Genomic DNA, 19,225 nt, shown 5'->3' with positions numbered 1-19,225 from the left:
ACTGTCTTCTGTTTAGCCTCTTGAATACTGGATTGTAGAACTCCTTACTTTCTCTGTGACTGAAAGCATGCACCTTGGACATGCTCTGTTTACACCATTGGTCAATCAGAGCTAGAAGTCAATGATGGGTTGACATCTGTGCATGCTGTTCAATGAAATAGAGTTTTACCGAATTCAATTCAGTAAAATAGAATTACAATACAAATTATCTTTGCTATTTTATGTTTTAAAATGCTTTGTCTTCCCTATTAGTTCCTTAGATGGCTTTATATCACTGTTGGTTTGATCTTTATTTTTTCACAAGAAGTGGAAAGAAAGCTCTTTTAGTGTAGGAAAATAGTATCTTGTTCTTTTATAACCCTTCTCAATTAATTTAGAAATGTAAAGCTTGGATTGTCCTCTTTTGGATAGAAAGCTTCCCAAGTTCTAATCACTTAGATAATAGGATCAACTCAAATTATTTTGAAAAACTATTAAGTGCTTATTACAAGCCCCCCTCTATATTGACTGTGAGGTTCCATGGTCCCTGGTTTGAAGGGATTTAGCATTTTAGTGGGGAAATAAGTATGTATAAACAACTAGATACCTTGAAGTGAATGTAGCAGTAATCCAACAGAAGATTTGTAGATGGGGAATGGTAGGCACATAAACAGACATTAGTAAATCTCCTTTGAAAACGTTGGGAGTCTCCTAACAAATGCACTTTTTAAATAGGTGATTACGTTCAGCTGAGTCTGGTCAATGGGTCACTTAAAGGAAGGAAATAGGATTCCTGATATAGGAGCATGGAAAATTAAGTCCAAGTGAGAGAGACAGGAAATAACTGCAGACATTTCACTGATGATCTTTCATCCCACGCACTTCAGTGGAATGAACTTCAAGAGCAGAAGCAGAATAGCAGCAGGTACAATGAGACTATGGGATAAAGGAAGTGATACAGATGTACTCACTTGATGTATAAGGCCCTCCTCAATTTGACCTATACCAGTATTTCTTTTTCTTCTTTGGCTTCTCTTAACTCTTAAAAAACAAACAAAACGAAACAGAAAACAGAAACTGGAGATTCCTAAAGCTAGCTAATTATCCAAATGGGCTGATTGGGGTATAGTGCATTTTAAGATGTTCATTACCCATGCTTAACTTATTAAATCAGAATCTTCCAGGGTAGGATCCAGGAAACTAACTTTTAACAAACCCCCTTTGTTATTGCTTTTTATTTTTTATTTTTTTATTTTTTAATTTTTTTTAAGATTTATTTATTTATTTATACATGCACTGGGTACAGTCAGAAGCGCGGGAGGGTGAGAGAATTCACCAGAGCCAGAGCGGGGAGCAGAACAGGCAGAAGGACCGAAGTACACCGCTGAGGGGAGCAGCGGGCGGCAGGAGAGGTCTGCGCGCCATGCGGGACCCTCCTCCGGTGGCCGGGAAGCAGCCGGGGATTGAACCGGCGCTGCAGAGGCTGCGGGCAGCTTCGCAACCCAGCGCTCAACCTCTGCACCACCAGGGGAGGCCCTGTTATTGCTTTTTAAAAAAGATTATTTATACATACAAGAACTAGGGTACAGGCCAGAGTTTGGGGGGGGGTGAGAGGATTCATCAGAGACAGAGTGGGGAATAGAACAGGCAGATTGATTGAAATACACTGCTGAGGGGAGCAGCCGGTGAGTCAGGAGAGGTCTGCTGCACCATGTGGGTCAACTCCTTGGCTGGGGATCGAACTTGTGCTGCAATGGCTGCGGTGAGCTTCATAGGTTGCATCTTAACCCCTTGCGCAACCAGGGAGGCCCCCCTCTTTGTTATTCTTAACCTCTGTTCCCCACTATATTATTTAGGATTCTTACAGAGAAGTTAAGCACTTATCTAAGTCAGTTGATGAAGAAATGGAATTACGGTACAGATCTTTTAATTGCTGCTTTAAAAACTTTTGGTTTACAATGCTAATGAATTACTACAGTATTAGTGAATTTCCAGGCTATTTGATAGTAGGTTTAATTTACTATGTTTAAATAGAATTGAATTTTATAGAGCTTCTAGCACTTTTCCCTGTAATTATAGAATTTTTGCAACAACCACTATATTCCTGTTGCTACAGCATCCTTTGCTATTTAGGTCTCTTTGTTCTAGCTCTCACTTTTAACTTTTTTTTTTTTTTTCTGTTTTGTCAAACCAAAGCAACTGAAGTAATCCTACCACCTTTTCTTAAATAGGGACATCTTACTCATCCCACTACTGTAGGCAGGTCTTTGAATTACAATATGATTTCTTATTTTGGGGCCAGGGTTTTTTAGAAAAGAATTTTCAGTATGAGTGATTTAATTATCTGCCTCCTTTGGATGCCTCTCTCGGTCAGATCCTAATAAAGGAACAAGCTTTCCAATTCATCTCATAGTTTAATTACATAATTTGCATAATTGTGAGTGTGCTGCAATATATCCTAAAGTAATGGCTAAATATACTTCATGGTATTTGAAGTCCTGGTATTTTGTTCCATGAAAGGTAATTACTAACAAAAATATGATTTTCTAGAAAAATCATAATAATTTAAAATATACTGAAAACTCATTTACTTTTTACTTTGTAAAAAAGTGGATAATTACTATGGCTCATTGGTCTAAAGTTATAAATCTTATATCCTTACAAGGATAAGTGGAAAAAGGGAAACTATATTTTAAATTATTATAATTACTCTGAAAAAAGTCTGAGTAGAAATATAAAGCTATAAAAGTAGAACCTTTGTCAAGTTATAATTGTTTTTTAGTATTCAAGGAAGATCAAATGCTCATTAGAATATTTTGTTACATTTAAGAATTTGTCATTTCTGTTTTATAAACATTTTTAGTTTAAGGATTAATGTAAGGGCAGGAATGGACACAGTGCAGGTTTACTATGATCCCATGCAGATGGGGTAAAAGAGGAAAGAGTCCTGGAGCCCTCAGTGGCTTCTCAGGCTTTTGTTGGGATTTACTGGGTATACAACAGGTAGAGGTGCTGGGGACTTGTCCCCAGCAAGTCTTCACTGTATCTGGGCTCTCTGGCGTTCTCTCGGGTTTGCTCTGCTTCTCTGCTTCTTTCGGGATTTCTTCTGGCATCCCCGCGATGCCCCCCCTAAAAAGCCCAGTCTCAGCCCAGGTGAATCCCATCTACATATGCCCACACCCTATTCCAGGTGCCCACCATCAGGCAGGCATTCAGGACCACGGAGTTCCTTCATCTATCCTAATGGTGGGAGGGCAGAAAAGCCTGCTACTTTTTACCTTACCCTACAATTAAATTTTCAGTTTGCACTAAAAATGATTTCTAATTTCAAAAGCAGGTAAACTGTTGGCTCTTCTAGTAAGGACTGTGATTTCTGGTCAAATAAATAATATGTATGTATGCTAAAATTCATGACCACATTTATAATTGATGAACAAATTTGATTTTCAGTGGAAATTTTAGGGGAATAATAGTGATAGCTTCTTTTCTTTGAGATCTATGACCAGTTTCATAAAATTAATCTTACTTGAAATTTTGTTGCATAACATTCATTATGTATTGTTTTTTCTCACCATTAATCTGTCAAAATTTTATCACTTTCAGATCTTTCATTTGCATTTTTATTTTAATTAATTAATTTCATTGTATTTCCTGTAGATTTTTAGATAATCGATTGTATAATATCCTAACAGAATAGAATACCAGCTGTGTAGAAGTTTATACCCAAAGACACATAAATCACTGAAGACATTTCTGAAACTGACATAAATAATCTATTTTAACAACTTTCAAAGTGACTACTTTTTTTCTTTATTTTATTTTGCTGGCACATAATCTGATGGGGTACATGGACTAGCCTTCAGTGTATCTCAACTTGTCTTACTACATTTTCTTAAAGCCCATATTAAGCACAATATTAGCTTTATTTTTTAAAGATATATTGCTATTCTTATTCTCACCATCATTATTTTCATGTTCCATACTTCTTAATTAATGCTACATTTCAACTCACATTATTTTTAGTGACTTTAAATTTTGCTGTTAGACTTTAAGAACTTTGCACAGTGACCTTTGGAAACATTTAAAATATTATGAAATCACTGTAAGCGGACACTAAAAAATTTTTATGTGTGCTTATTAGAGGCAGTGTTCAGTGCTTCCACACCTGACTGCATATTATAATCACCTGTTACCACCCAGTCCAGTTAAATTAGGATTTGGAAAGCTATTAAAGCTTCCTGGGTGATCTTAATGAGCCATTGGCTTGAAAATTTTAGATAAAGCTCACTTCTCTGGTTCATGATTAGAGACTCCTGAAAACTTGAAATACAAAACAAGTCGCCAGGCTTCAACTCATGAGAAATTTTTTATTTATTTGCTACGAAGTGGAACTCCTGCAGTAGTATGTTATGAAAGCTCCCCAGGTGATTCAAATAAATAGCCAGGGTTGAGTGCCTCTCTTCAAATGAAGAACTTGTCATCCCAGTTTTAATTCTGTGTATTCTTTGTAAAATGGAAGTGAAAAGAAAAGCCAATAAACAAATGAATGCAGTGAACGTCCCATTAGATAAACATTCCAACCTCGGTGCAATAAGCAAGTTTGCTTTCCTTTCTCAAATTCTCCTTTTGTGTGATGGATTTATGTCTGGTCTTTACCTTAACAAGGCTGCAGTCAAAGAGAAGGGGGGATGGCAGAGTAAGCTGACACCTCTTAGCTTCTGCTAGCCCCTTTCTCCCTTCCCTTTTGCAAAACTCCCCCCCCCTTGCTCATCCTCTGTCTGAATGACCTTGTCTACCCCAAAATGTAATCTACTCATGTAACCTATGTTAAAATAACCGAGTATAAAAGGAAACTTTTGTGTATGTTCAGGGTCCAGATCTTTCCAGGAGAGAACTCTCCTACGTGGTGCCTGCTAGTGTGATAATAATACCTGTAACCCACTTGCTCTCAGAGTGCCTCTTGGTTATTCCCTGTCCAGGCTGAACAGTTTTTCCATAATAGAAGTATTAATAACAGCTTACATGCCTGACAGATATATTACAGTTCAATGCAACAGTGTTCTCAGAAGTTCTTTGCAATAAAGTACAGATGGTAGCAGTTAAGGTTTCCCTTGTAATAGCTGCTGTAAAATGGTGTTGATTTGGCACTAAGTCTCGTGTAGTTCTTGGCAGAAAGATTCTAGATCTGTCTCTGAAGCAGAAGGAAAATGTGAGCTTCTCAGGTGTTCCCAGAGCCTATCATCCTGATTCTAAAAGAGTGCATTTCATTTTTTATGCAGACCAGGCTGCTAGGTGGCAAGAGGAAAGGGAGTAGAGAACTCACTAGGTGTCCCATCTAGTAATTAGAAAAAGTGTGAGTTTATATAATTAGTATCATCCTTCTTATACCTTCACAGATATTCAGTGAGCCACAGTGGATCCGTTTACCTGATTTAACTTTTCAAACTCTTTCAATGTTTTCTTTCTTTATCACTTCTCCTGCTGTCCCTTGTGTTTAACCTTTGCTAACATTTACCTCTATTCTGAGTGAGGACTTAAGAAAGAGAAAGCATCACCAAATATGCATACTGTACACTCATTAATGATTTAAAACATAACACAAACCTTAAAACTTTACCGTTAAAGGGTAAGACTTAACTGTGCAGAGCATCCTCTGGTGACATACTCCAGGAGTAACTTGCACTGGATTCCTCACCAAGTAAAATTATAATTTCTGGTGTTTTACTCTCAACTTCATATTTCACTGAATGAGAGAGAGAGAGAGAGATTCTGATTTGGAACACTTAAAAATATCTGCTCCTGCTTATCTCTGAAGATAGTGTTTAATGTGTAATTGGTTTTGTTTTCCTAAGCAAATTAACCTGATGCCTTATACCCTGGTTTTTCAGATTTGAAAAGAATGGTGACCTTTCTGGTACAAAAGAGGATGAAAGATAACCTGTCTAATTTTAGTGTTAATATCCTGGAGCTCATTTTTCATATTCAGAAGAAACTAAGCATAATGTATTTATCTTTCCATATAACATTAAAAGGAGATCCAACAATGAAGAAAAAGTATTCAGTTAATATCAAGATATTATAGGAAGAGGTTAGTTTGAGGAAATTTCAAGGTTTTTAGTTTTCATTACACATCTATTCCCTTGACCTTGAAACTCCTATTCATTTTCTCCATTCTGTTCAAGGTAGTGCCCTGAGTGATAGAAATACACCAGTAAAGACACAGTCAGGCTCTGCCTTCATGTAACTAAGAGGGAAATAGAGACAGGTAAATGAGCAGCCCTATAACTGTGGAATGAGAACTATGATATGGAGCATGCAGGGCACTTTGAAAGAGCACTAATAAAGGTTACCTAAGCCATCCATGAAAGACCAACCCAAACTCCCCCCCTTGCCCCCCACCCCGAGGAATTAGCATGTGATGTCAAGCAGAAAAGGAGTAGCTAAGTGGAGAGAGAATGGTGTTCCAATAGAGAAAACAGCATTTAGTAAGTACTCCAGTGATTAAGGCAATAGTCTAAAATGGGTGAATTCCTTGAGAAAATGCTCTTTTTCATTTCCTCAAACCTGTAAGATATTAAGGGAGGTGGAGTTAGTGGGAAGTTGGTAGCCCCAATGAAATTCCTAAAGGCATCGGGGGGAAAAGCACTAGTCTATCTTGACAGATGGTGTTAAATCATTTAGCAAATGATACTTAAGGTAGTAGCATCCAGTTAAGAGAGTAATCAGGAAGGATCTTACAGTTTACCAGTAGGCCTAAATCTGCTGGGATTCCTTGAATTAGGTTATATTTAATGCTTAAGTTAATATAGTAACATATACCTTCAAATGATAACACACGTGTATTTCTTAGCTAATGGTCTTCTAGAGCCATATTTAGTCTGAAAAATCAAGTACTCCATTGTTAAGTCAGCTAACCTTTAAAATAATCTTATTCTGACCTTAAATTGATAGTTTCAGTTATGTTGATTTTTTAAAAAAAATAGATACATTTCTTTTAAAGTCTTCAGAACCCCTCCATGGCAGGTTGGATAGACAGTTAATGCTCTATAAATATTTATTGGATTTACAGCACAGTAGTGTGGGATTTTTAAAAAAATCCTTTTTATTTTTTTCTTTAAAAGGGACTCTGTATAAGAACTCTAACAACAGAACTGTACCTTCTGGCTGCTGGAAAGTCTAGCAGGAGATTAAAAGAAGGAAAGGATCAAGATCAACTGATAGGGCATCAAAAACATCCCTGTAGCCTGGGATGTTTCACTGATAACTGTAGCTGGAACATAATATAATCCAAGGCTTGCCATAACATAATGGGTATGATGAAAACAGAAGGTGATTGACAGCAGTCATTTTAAAAAGGGCATCTTTATAGGCCCATGAGGTGTTTTCCAGGCATACTTCTTTCTTGCCCAGGGGTGGTTTGTTATCTGTTTATGTCTTACCTCCTACCCTAACCTGGGAGTTCACTGGTGTGGTTGGTGGTGACTAGTCATCCTTGTAAACATACAAATGCTTATGTATACTAAGCAACCTTTAAATGCCTGGCACACATTTGATGAACATGTCAAAACTTCTAATTTGATTTATTTACCTGTCTTGTTTCTGAAAAGCTTTACCTAATTCAGATGTTACTAACCTCTAAGAATTCTCCCCAGAGTCACTTATATTAAAGACTCAGACTTGTAGATATACCTCTTTTCAGTACTTCATTTCTAAAAACAAATACAATTCAGGTAAAGATTTTAAAAATCACCCACAACTAGATTTGCTTGTCAAATTTATCTCTCATACCTCCACATTCTTGAACTCTCTTATTCACCACTCTACTTATGAACTGACAAAACAATCTACAAGGAAAAAAAGGAATTTATATAATAAAACTGGGAAGGAAAGGAAAGTAGAAGTCATCCAAGTGTGATTTAATTTTGTATTGTGTAAGGGAATGAGTAGTAGACACAGGGGGTCTTAGCCACCAGGGTTGCAAAGCATCTGGATCTGAATGAATTTGTGTACAAGGTTGCTATGAAGATTCCTGAAATCTTTTTCTAAAACTGCTCCTTGGTTTTCAGTGCCACAATTCTGACCTCTAGTGGGCACCCAGGGAAAAACCCAGAAATCCAGAACATACTTTACCGATATACTCCATCAAACTCCTTTTTGTAGACATCCTAAAAGATTGGACTTCTAGCGAGCTTACAGTATGAGAAGCAGAATAAAGCAAAATACCTTGTGGCTAGCGTTTAACATATTCTTTCTGTAGAACTTATGTTTAAGGGCAGCCAGTATTTCTTTATATTTGCATGATAATTATCTGTTCCTTTCTTCTTTCTGTGGAAAAATGCATTATTATACAGATCACAGAAGTAAGAAATTTATCAAAGAGAAGCTAAAGGAATTCTGCTCCAATTATCTGCTGTGCATGGCAAGCTACATCAAGCCCGGGTGGCTTTAAAATAGTGATTTGGAGTGAGACATACTGGCATTTTGGAACCTCCTCATATGATACACTAATGCAATATTGCTTCTGTGGAATTTGTGCAGAGAATGTATAATCTGAATTTTATAAGGAAACATCACATAAATCAAATTGCAGGTCATGCTACAAAACAACAAGCCTCTATGCTTCAAAAATCTCAAGCTCACAAAGGCAAAATCTTGAAAACTGTCCCCGAAGAAGGACAACAAAGGAGACATGAAAACCAAATTAAATGTTTGATCCAGGATTGGATCCTGGGCCAGGAAAAGGACATCAAGGAAACTTGTGGCAAAATTTGAATTTGTTCCTTTCTTGGTTGTGATATCTATACTGTGGTCATGTAAGAGGTTAACATTTGATGTGGCTGGGTGGAGGGTGTGCAGAGACTCTTAATACCATTTTTTTTTTTTCAAAATCTGAAATTATTTCACAATGAAAGTGTTTTTTAAAAATTTTAAAGCTATTTTGTTGACAGGTTCCTAAGTTAGGAGTTTTGGAAGGATTTGACATGTGGTTCATCTTTGATCTGCAGGCTCTTCCCTTTTTGTTTGGTTTCTTAGAGCATGGGGAGATCTGAGAGTACTTATCTCACACGGTGACTGGCTTCCAAGAGCAAGCACTCCAGAAAGGGGAAAATGGAAGCTGTCAGTCTCAGGCCTGGGCCCAGAGTCTTACATAATCACTTGTACCATATTGTGTTGGTCAAAGAAGTAGCAAAGTCTGCCCAGATTCAGGAGAGAATAGAAACCCCTCCTTCTACTGCTCAGTGGGACAGAGTAGGAGAATTATGACCAGTGTTAATTCATCATAGATACCTAAACAAAGTCTCACTGAATTTGCAAAAGAGATGGAATTAGTGAAAAAAGCATGTATTTGTTTTTGTATGACAGGCATAAGTTTCTGTCCGGGCTTTACCACTTACCAGCAGTGTGATGTCTCTGAATCTGTTTCCAGATTTCTAATATGGTGGCAGTGATGTCATGGAGTTGTTAAGGGGACTAAGTAAAAAAATATATATGTCTGTGTATATATATATATATATATATATATATATATACACACAAAATGTCAAATATGATAGGCTGTAGAACACATGAACCTAATAATGTTTGTTAGCATTTATTGAGTACTTAGCATTTGCTTAATTCATTTGATAATCCTTTTTATGTGCTATCTCATTTAGTACCCATTCCTGGGGTAGGCTGGGCCATGGGGCTGTGTCAGAAAGAGCCACACCCCTTTCCTCTAGCGGTAGCTGTTTGTGAGCCTGCTATTTACCTTGGCTACTTCTGGTTGATAATTTCTCTCTGCCTTGTTGTTAGGATTCCCTTTTCCACAAGTACTGTCTGTTTCCCTTTTATCTTGATCCCTAAGGCCCCAGGTATACTGATGCACATTTGACACTTTTTGACACTACCTTTCAGCATTTGTTCTCAGTGCTGTCAGTACAGTTTTTGACATCTTCTCACGCAATCTGTCAGCTCCCTCTGAGCCCACGATTGCCTGCTCGTCAGAGCCAAAATGTTCCGTGTCTTTGTTTCAGTGAGTACTCTGCTGTCAGCCTTCCTTTATGCAGCATTGTGGGTGCTCAATTGTTGGCCTACCCAGGAACAGGATGATCTGCACTTTGGAGCAATTATTTAATTTGGGGCAATTACTCGTAGGTGTCCTTTCAAGTGAAGATTTTGCCAGGCTGTGACTGAATTTTGAAACAGCAACATCTCAGTCAGTTAAGGAAGCACTTCTGCATGCACATAAGACTGATCTCAATCTACTGTCACTGGAGGGGCGTGGGTGACCCTTTCCTGCCACAATATACTGAGTTTCTGTTGTCTCACATCCTGTAGGCAGTCAGCTACTTGTGTTTTCAAAATGGACACAAATAATAAAATTTGGGTTTGATAGAAGATAACCTTATCTTTCTATCCTCCTCTCTAAAAATGTACTTTAATCCTTTAGGACTAGAAAACACATTAAATGATACCCAACCAAGAGATTTATTCCCTGGTTCACTTATTCACTGGTCCATCTTCTTTTACTTAGTGGTTAGGTGTGATATCTAGAGTTACACTGCATAGCTAAAACCTACTTATTAGCCATGTAACCTTGGGAAATTTACTTTGATTTCTCTAAGTGATAATATCCTTGTGTATGAAATGGAATTTAGGGTTGTCATGGGATTAATAAAGACATGTTTTCTATGTAATTAACTCAGGTTTTAAGCATAGAAAATATTCAGTAGATATTTACTCTTATTATCTTGTATTTGGAGTTGTACCTTTATATAAATGTCATAATGATGTATTCACTTGTTATTTTTACTCTTGTTTTCTAAATGTTTAAATCCTTTTTACTTCTATTGGGGAGCACTTGTTTATCCCTCAGTAACAAAAACATTGCTGCCAATCACATATTCAAGAAAAGGGTGGGGAGCTTCTTGAAAAAATGACATAGTTTTTCTTCTAAAAACTATTGCAGGGCCTCCCTGGTGGCGCAGCGGCTGAGCGCTGGGTTGCGAAGCTGCCCGCAGCCTCTGCAGCGCCAGTTCGATCCCCGGCTGCTCCCCGGCCACCAGAGGAGGGTACCACATGGCGCGCAGACCTCTCCTGCCGCCCGCTGCTCCCCTCAGCAGTGTACTTCGGTCCTTCTGCCTGCTCTGCTCCCCACTCTGGCGCTGGTGAATTCTCTCACCCTCCCGCACTTCTGACTGTACCCAGTGCATAAACATGCCTCTATAAAATAAATAAATAAATAAATAAATAAATAAATAAAAACTATTGCAAATGTGGGGAAGGAGGGTTGGTAGGAAACAAGGGCAGAGCGGGCCCAATGGCCTAGGGTAAAGGACTATGGGTGCTTTAGTGGCGGTTCTGGTTTGGTGATTTACATCTGAAGAGATATAAGCCTATTCCCCTAAATCATTTGCAATGTTGCAAACCAATGTTACTTCAATAAAAATAAATAAAATTTAAAAAATAAGAATGTATTTCAAAGGGGGGTGGCATTTAGCTCATGGTGACCTGGCAGTGTAATGGGTCTTTTTTTTTTAATTTATTTTATATTTTTTTACATCATTTTTCATTTTTGTACAATGTAATTTTCATTTTGGTTACAGTTCCCGTAAAATTCCCACTACCCTTTTTTTTGATCCTACTCCCTTCTCCCCCCTCATAGTGTGTCTCTGGTTTATAGTTGCCTGTTGATTTTGATTTTTGCTTATATTCACTTCATTGTTGTCAAGGAGGCTGTGGGTCAACCTATTGTAGCCATCTTATAACCAAAATATTTTTAATACCCTGCCTTTGAACTGACAAAATGCTAGCCTGAGGAAGATTCCCATTATTAATGATGCCTATAATTATATTTCTGAATGAGAATATCTTATCTAAAAGCAAAAAAAAGAGAGAGAGATTTAAAAATATTCAACTAACGTTTGCCTTTATGCTTCTTTTAGAAAATCAACTTAGTAGAATAGCAAATTTTTCCTGATTTCCAACAATTTCAGAATTACTTGTCTTTCATAGTGTAGCTGTACTGCTTTAGTTTAAGGCCTGTGAAGTCTATTTTGCTTGGTTTTATGGATAAATATTTAGAGCTTCATATAAGCAGATACAAAAAAACCTTTTTACGCTGAAGTTGTTTAAAGAGTTTACTTACCTAAAGTTTTCCTGCATACCAAAAGTTATCTTTTTAGTTTCCCAAAATTAAAAAAAATCTACATTTTATTTAAAACATGTATTATGCTCTCTTAAGCAAAATATTTTAAACATCATGTAAGTATTCATTAATACTGCTGGATTATTGTCCTCAACTAACATTAACTATTGAATGGTTGTTGGGTCCAATAGTGGACCCAGACAGCTGTGCATTTTGTAATTTTTAAAAATATCTTTTATCTGTGTCATATCTAATGTTTTAGTTCTGACAACTGTGTCTGCAGGCTTCCTGTGCTTAACCCTATCTAATATGTACTTTGTACCTTAGTTTGCTACTTCTGGTATGTATAAACACAAAATCATATCACCATACTAATTTGAAGTGAGTATCAACAAAATTTTGAATAAATTTGTCTTTTAATGTTCAGAGCTATTTTTGTTACCTAAAAGTTTTGATTTTTTTTTTTAATCTAAGTTCTTTTTTGTATTTTTCATAGCTTATTTGTCTGGTAATTTGACTTTGAGATAATTGAACAACAAAGTTTTTTTTACTGTAATTTGATGATGATTCTGTAAGTTGGTCTAGTTGCATCCATACAGAAAAAAAAATTAAATCTAAGAAATTTTGGGCTAGCTAATATAGTTCAATCATTTGGTCAACAAAGAAGTACCGACTACATATGTTATACTTAGCAAGGTGGTGAAAATGCCGTCAAACTAGACCGTAGGAGGCTGGAGAATATCACTAGCCTGCTACTAAACACATATCTAATACATTAGGCTATTCATGTTCATGGTCTGAAAAGTGAGAATCATAATATAGGTTGTTATAAGAATCAATGCGATTTCACTATTATTATGAAAGCAAGAAGTGGGGAGAATGTTGGCAGGATGGTTGATAATGTAGCAGAGCTGATTGAACAAGGGGTGGAGTTTCCAAAGAGTACCCTGAAATGGATTTGGGAAGCACCAGCAGAATGGGAGAAAGAACCAGAACATTATAGGAAAAATTAGAGACAAGAAGGGCTTACATTTTGAGTTGTGACTAAAAAAGCATGAACCAGAGACATGGTGTATTTGGTCCTGATATCAGATTGTGAGAATTCTGTATTGCTAAGCAGTTGTGATGTAGGGTGGAGAGAGTAGGGTATGGGTCTTTCTCATCTTTAGTAGCATCTTTTCATCTTTAAATTGGGAAAGCAATTTTTTCTTAATTGTAACCCAAGTTTTTTGATGTATAGTACTTTTTTTTTTCTTTTTTCTTTATTGGTAAATTGCATTCAGAACCAGTGGAAGATCATTATTTGGTGTGCTGATGAATTATGTCAATTCATTTTTGTCTCCTGACCTGCTTATACTTACTTCCTGCTGCTTTTGTTTCTTTAAAGAGTTGACTGAGTAAACCCAAAGCCACCAACCATATATTTTGTGTTTATCGTTCATCCTGTCCACCATTACTTCATATTTTTGGTAGCTAAAAATAAAAGATTACATAACATAACATAGCAAATTATAACAGGAATATACTCCAACTACCTAATCCTAACCCTCATATCTGATTTTGAAGGCAGAAAAGGATAGTTTATTAGAAGTTCTTTATGAGAACCTGACTTTATGAGAGATGTTAGCAAATACTTGAAAGATCTTTCTTTTCATGTATGATTACTTGCATGGGCAGGGAGACAGCACGGCACATTTCCATAGCAACTTTGTTTCTGATTTTGTTATTTGAGCATTTAAGCTTCCCTGTCTTTAATTTAATTTCTCAATCTCTCTTCAGAGTCATTGTGCTGAACACAGAGTTAAAACTTACCTCCAGATTGGCTTTTTAATATCTGTTTAATTTATCTCTAGAGAAACATTTTTCTGGTTTTCAGGGGGTAAATGGAAAAGGAAGTCTAGCAAATAGCCCTTAGTAACTACCTCTAGATGTGCAAATACCACCGGAAAGCAAATACTTAAACTGCAAAACATTGAGAACAGTAGTGGAAATCTAGAATGATGCTTACAGCACCCCTCATACAATATGTCCTCTTAGCAACCACGCTGTTTGTTTTCTCTGCCACAGGAAGTTTGACCATATCACCCAGATGTATAAACAAGGACTCATACAGTTTAGTTAATTTTAGGCTTCTACATCATGTCATCTTGATCAAGGAACTTGACTTTTGCAAACCTTAGGCTTATGCAAATAATCCCAAAATAGATTGAAATAAAATATAATAAGCAGCAGTTCTATGTGAGACATTAACTAAATAGTACCTAAAATTTGCAATAAGCCTCTCAGGAAACACAATTACCTTTTTTTTTTAAAAAAAAAATCTCATGATTATTGTATGTGAAGATGAAAGCAATTTTGGGATTTTATTAAAGTTGTATGGAAGTCCTGGGAAAATTCTTAATAAAATTATAATGAGTATGACGATATTGATTTTGACTCTTTTTTCTGTTTCAGGGTTTGAACATAATTTTTCATGTAGCCTTGGCTCTCCTAAAGGTAAGTCTGTTTTCATCTTACCAAGCTATTTTACCTCTTTGCCCTTAGAACTTATAATCTTTGACTCATTCCAGGCTCTTGAACATACACACACACATACACACAAAATTTCTCTGAGGAACTCTGATCCTCATCCTCTGCTTTTCTTATAATCCATTTATTCTTTCCATTATAGGCCTCCTTCCAGTAACAATAAAGGTGTTTTCATTCATGAATTGGATGAAATAAGAGAAAAAGTTAGAACCTGTTTTCTGTCAAAATGATGCCAAATTTTTTCTTGAAATACTTCTTACCATAATAACATCCGTGGAAATACTTAAACATAACTGAAAGCTCAGAATTTCAATTAATAATTGAAACTATTAGAAAGCTTCTTTAATATCTTTAATATACTAACTAAAAATAAAACTGCTACATTTCAATTTGCTGTGCTTTCTCAGAAATTTGTAAGACACTTTAGAATTCAATTTTAATTACCTTGCTGGATTTTATATCAACATATCAATGCAGCTTTTAAAGTGTGGTAAAAGCAGAACATTTGCTACAGAGTTAATGAAAATAACCCAGTCAGCATTTGCCCTTCAGTCAAAGATGATTTTCTGTTATTGGAGGTGATAATTGCCTTGTTTATAAAAGATGCAAGCTAACCCTTTCCCTGCTTAAAAAAAAAAAAAAAAAAAAAGGCTAAAATTGCAGACATTGGATACAGACAGATTTCATTCTAATTTCAGCTCTAGTGTGTGACCTTAGTGTAAATGCTCAGATAATTGAAACTTTTGATTTATGGAATTGTTGTAAAAATTAAATAATATGATACATAAAAGTGCTTAACATAGTGTCTAAAAGTGTTTAATGCCTAATAAATGGTCACTGCAATTATTGTGATTACCATTGATTTCACAAGATAAGTCATAATTTGTGTCTGAATTCCCATATCTACATCTCCCAGAAGATGATAAATAGATACGTTCAGAGAGCTTCTTGGGATTTGAGTAGAGCTTCCATACTTAATCATTAAATACCATGATTCAAAACAAACATAATATGGACCCTATACAGTTCAGGAAGTGGGTTGCTGCTACTCATCTCTTACTGTGTTAAACAGTTGTTTTTTGTGACATTCATAATATATACTTTAAATTATTCATTAAATGGTTAGGTATGAGCAATACTTTTGCCACAGTTATTTTAGAAGTTAGCAAAGTATTTTAAATATTCTCAGTAAAATAACACAAATACATTTGCACATATCTTTTAATGAAGTCATGGATCTCTACTTTTAGGTTTTTTTCTTGTCATTAAAACAAACCAAAACAAACAATCAAAAAATGTCTAAGATACTTTCTGTATAGGGCTGGAATAAGTCTTTGAGAATGCCTAAGCAGTAAAACAGTTATGTAATACAGATGAAAAACAATATTAAAGCATAAAGTAAGTGTAAGGAAGTCCAACACAGTTCTGATTTTTTCTGTCACACCTAACTTTATTAAAAAAACTTTTAGGGCCTCCCCAGTGGCACAGTGGTTGAGCGCTGGGTTGCGAAGCTGCCTGCGGCCTCTGCAGCTCCGGTTCGATCCCCGGCTGCTCCCCGGCCACCAGAGGAGGGTCCCATATGGCGCGCAGACCTCTCCTGCTGCCTGCTGCTTCCCTTAGCAGTGTACCTTGGTCCTTCTGCCTGCTCTGCTCCCCGCTCTGGCTTAGGTGAATTCTCTCACCCTCCCGCGCTTCTGACTGTACCCAGTGCTTGTATAAATAAATAAATAAATCTTAAAAAAAAAAAAAAAAAACCTTTAGATATTACATTTTTCCTAAAATGCCTTTCCTCATTTTTTTGATGATCTTTCTGGATGAAAGATCAAAAAAATCTTTTTTTGGATGATCATATGCTTAGTCTGTCCTTTTGAGGGAGAGTGAAAACTACCCCTCTGGATATTGGATCTGTACTCAGTGGCAGTCTATTACTCTGAGTTAATATCTGATTTATAATAATTTGACTTGTTTATATTATTTTCATTACTTTTGACCATTTTAATCCTGACATGACCTTGCAGAGGACATTCTGTGGCCACTGGGCAGAAAGATTTTTTGTATTTTCTCTACCGATACTCATCTAATATCCTCTTGAAAAATTAGATTAGTTAATATGATAAAAAGAGGCGTTTTCTCACTGCTGTTGGCCTCTTTATATCCCTCCTAGCATGAATCCCGGAGCTGATCCCACACAGAGACAGTATATAGAAACTGAATTGAAGTATGCTTTATTAATCTGATTTGCCTCCACCTGGAAAATAAGTATAATGAACAGCTGTAACAGTGACTGTTTGCTTCTAAGTCAATGTGCCAAAAAAATGTACATTTGTTTATATAAAAATAACAAGCTTAGGGATACTTCAAAGTGCTTGTGATATCAGTCTAACTAATTTTAGTGTAGCTGCAGAGGGACTTTCTGTTTTTCTGTATTAGAAATATTTCTTGTGTTGAGGGGAAGCAGAAAGGGAAGTAATATTTCTTGAGTACTTACTCTGTTCTAATTGTTAGCATTGGTTCTCTCATTCACACACATTAAATATCTAGAGGTTATTTGTAGAGAATTGTAAGTTGTTATAATTATTAGCCAGAGAAAAGCATCTAGTTTTCTCCCCTAATTGATAATTGAGGAAGCTAATTCCCCAAATTGCCAAATGTCTTTTAGCGTTGTAATGGTGAAGCTGGATTGATAAATTTTTTTCCAAGCGGCAATGATACAGGTGATTGTTTCTGTTGTTCAGTATAAAGTTGCCCACTTTCTGAATGGGAGCCACTTTCTTTTGGATTAGAAATAGTTCATTAGGTAGCTAAAAAGCTGCTGAGCCAAAAGTGTGATCTTTGCAGTAGCATTATAATCAAGGCTGTCAGGATGTTGGTAGGACCCACGAGGCAGATTAGGTAAAGTCCCCAGACTCATTCATTTGATACATAAAATGTTGAGACGTCGTAGTGTAGGATGTTGTAATATATTGGAGGTGGTCAGTCAGAATTAATCTTTATTGAAGTATAGTTGACATTGTATAAGACTTATTTTTGAAAGAAGAATCTTTGTGTACATTTGGGCTGTGGAATCTAGGTGCTTAATTTTGAAGTTTTCTCTCAGAGATTATTCATTTGTTTGTCCCTACACCATTTATTTCAGTATTGAACTTTTAGAAAGATTGTCACATTATATGATAAATGGAAAGTGTATTTGTATTACAATATTTTTTCCTGTTCAAATTGTGCATTTCTGATTCATATTTCAGACAAAAATCAAAATACTTAACTGTAATAACTTTTTCCTTAACCAAAATTTCCTTATATCAGCCTGTTTTTATGTTACTGTGTCATCCTTCCAGGAATCTATCTAGAATTCCATCAGAGTCAGAGCCTTTTGTTTTCTTCATCCTTGTATGCCTTTCAAAACCTTTCACTTACCTGCTGCCAGTGGCTGAAAGTGTTCCTATACATCATGCTCAGGGTGTCCCATCCTGACTTTTCTGCTTTCTTGTACTTGTACTAAAGTAATCTCCCCCACTCCCCTTTTAGCTGACTTTTTTTTTTTCACCTTTCATAACTTTGTTATTGGTAATATTCAACTTATCTATCAACTGACCTATTTCTACTGAAAACTCTCATAGGATACAAGAAATGCATTATATGCCAATGCCATTTGTTCATTTTGTTTGTTTATTTAACCAAAGACTTTTGAACACCATTTATAAGCTAGGTGCTGTACTTAATGATAGGAATATACCAGTGGAGACAGTTCCTTTTCTTAACTTGTTTAAAGTGGTATCTGACAGTCCTCTTATTGCAAATGAGCAAATAAAAATCTTCTCCTTTCTTCCTACCTCAAAAAGAAATCTGCCCAATAATCCAAAAAAAAAAGAGAAACTGTCCCCATTTGTTTTAATTATGTCACAATATTTTAAATCCTAGAGCAATAAAACTCAACGTGATTCTTAATCATTAGTGCACTAAAGAATTATTAAAGTCCCAAGGGATTTGTTTAAATTGAATACTCTTGAATGCCTCCTCCCATTCCATCCCCACCGCCAATATCTAATGCAGGCAGATGCATTCCAGAATCAAAAGAGTAGAAATACTCAAGTGTTGCTTAGACAAGGGCTTAAGTTGCTCAGGCTTAACTGCATATCAGAATCACCTGTGTATTAAAATCATTTTTTAAGTTTTTTCTGATTCTGAGTTGTGGCCCAGGTCATTTTCATTTGAATATATAGATATTACCCAAGCATCAGTAGTTTAAAAAACTACCCAGGTGATTGCAGTGTGCATTTAAGCATCTCCTATACTGTGATCAAACATTCAAAAATGAGTTATCCAAATAATGTAGTGAGAGAACAAGGAGAAACAGAAGAAAAAACACATCTTCCATTAAAACAAATATTCACAGTCACACTTAGAAAATGCATTGTCCTCATTTCCTTTGTTAGCAACTACTGGTTTGTCTGTTTTGTCCCTGTGCTCCTCCATCTCCATGTACAGGTTAGAATTGTAGCAGCAGCTCCAACAAGGCCTGTGTGAATTACCCCTAGTTCCTGAGGACAATGAGGGGCTCCTTATAAAGAGAGGTAGGAAGAGGTACCT

At 36.2% G+C, this 19,225-nt stretch overlaps 1 protein-coding gene across 2 annotated transcripts in view; it reads left to right on the top strand.

Moving 5' to 3' along the window:
* The window catches only part of RABGAP1L (RAB GTPase activating protein 1 like), a 572,843-nt gene that overhangs the window by 380,382 nt on the left and 173,236 nt on the right, over positions 1 to 19,225 (top strand). For both annotated transcript variants that reach the window (XM_037507999.2, XM_054693457.1), the window contains exon 18: positions 14,564 to 14,605. In XM_037507999.2, the coding sequence (XP_037363896.2) occupies positions 14,564 to 14,605 (42 nt within the window). The remainder of the gene's footprint in view (positions 1 to 14,563; positions 14,606 to 19,225) is intronic.

This window comes from Talpa occidentalis, unplaced genomic scaffold, assembly GCF_014898055.3.
Source record: "Talpa occidentalis isolate TD23 unplaced genomic scaffold, MPIMG_talOcc4v2.1 talOcc4.12, whole genome shotgun sequence".
NCBI classification, from domain to species: Eukaryota; Metazoa; Chordata; class Mammalia; order Eulipotyphla; family Talpidae; genus Talpa; species Talpa occidentalis.
Note: the sequence above shows the minus strand (reverse complement) of the source record. Positions and strands in the feature narration are given on the sequence as shown.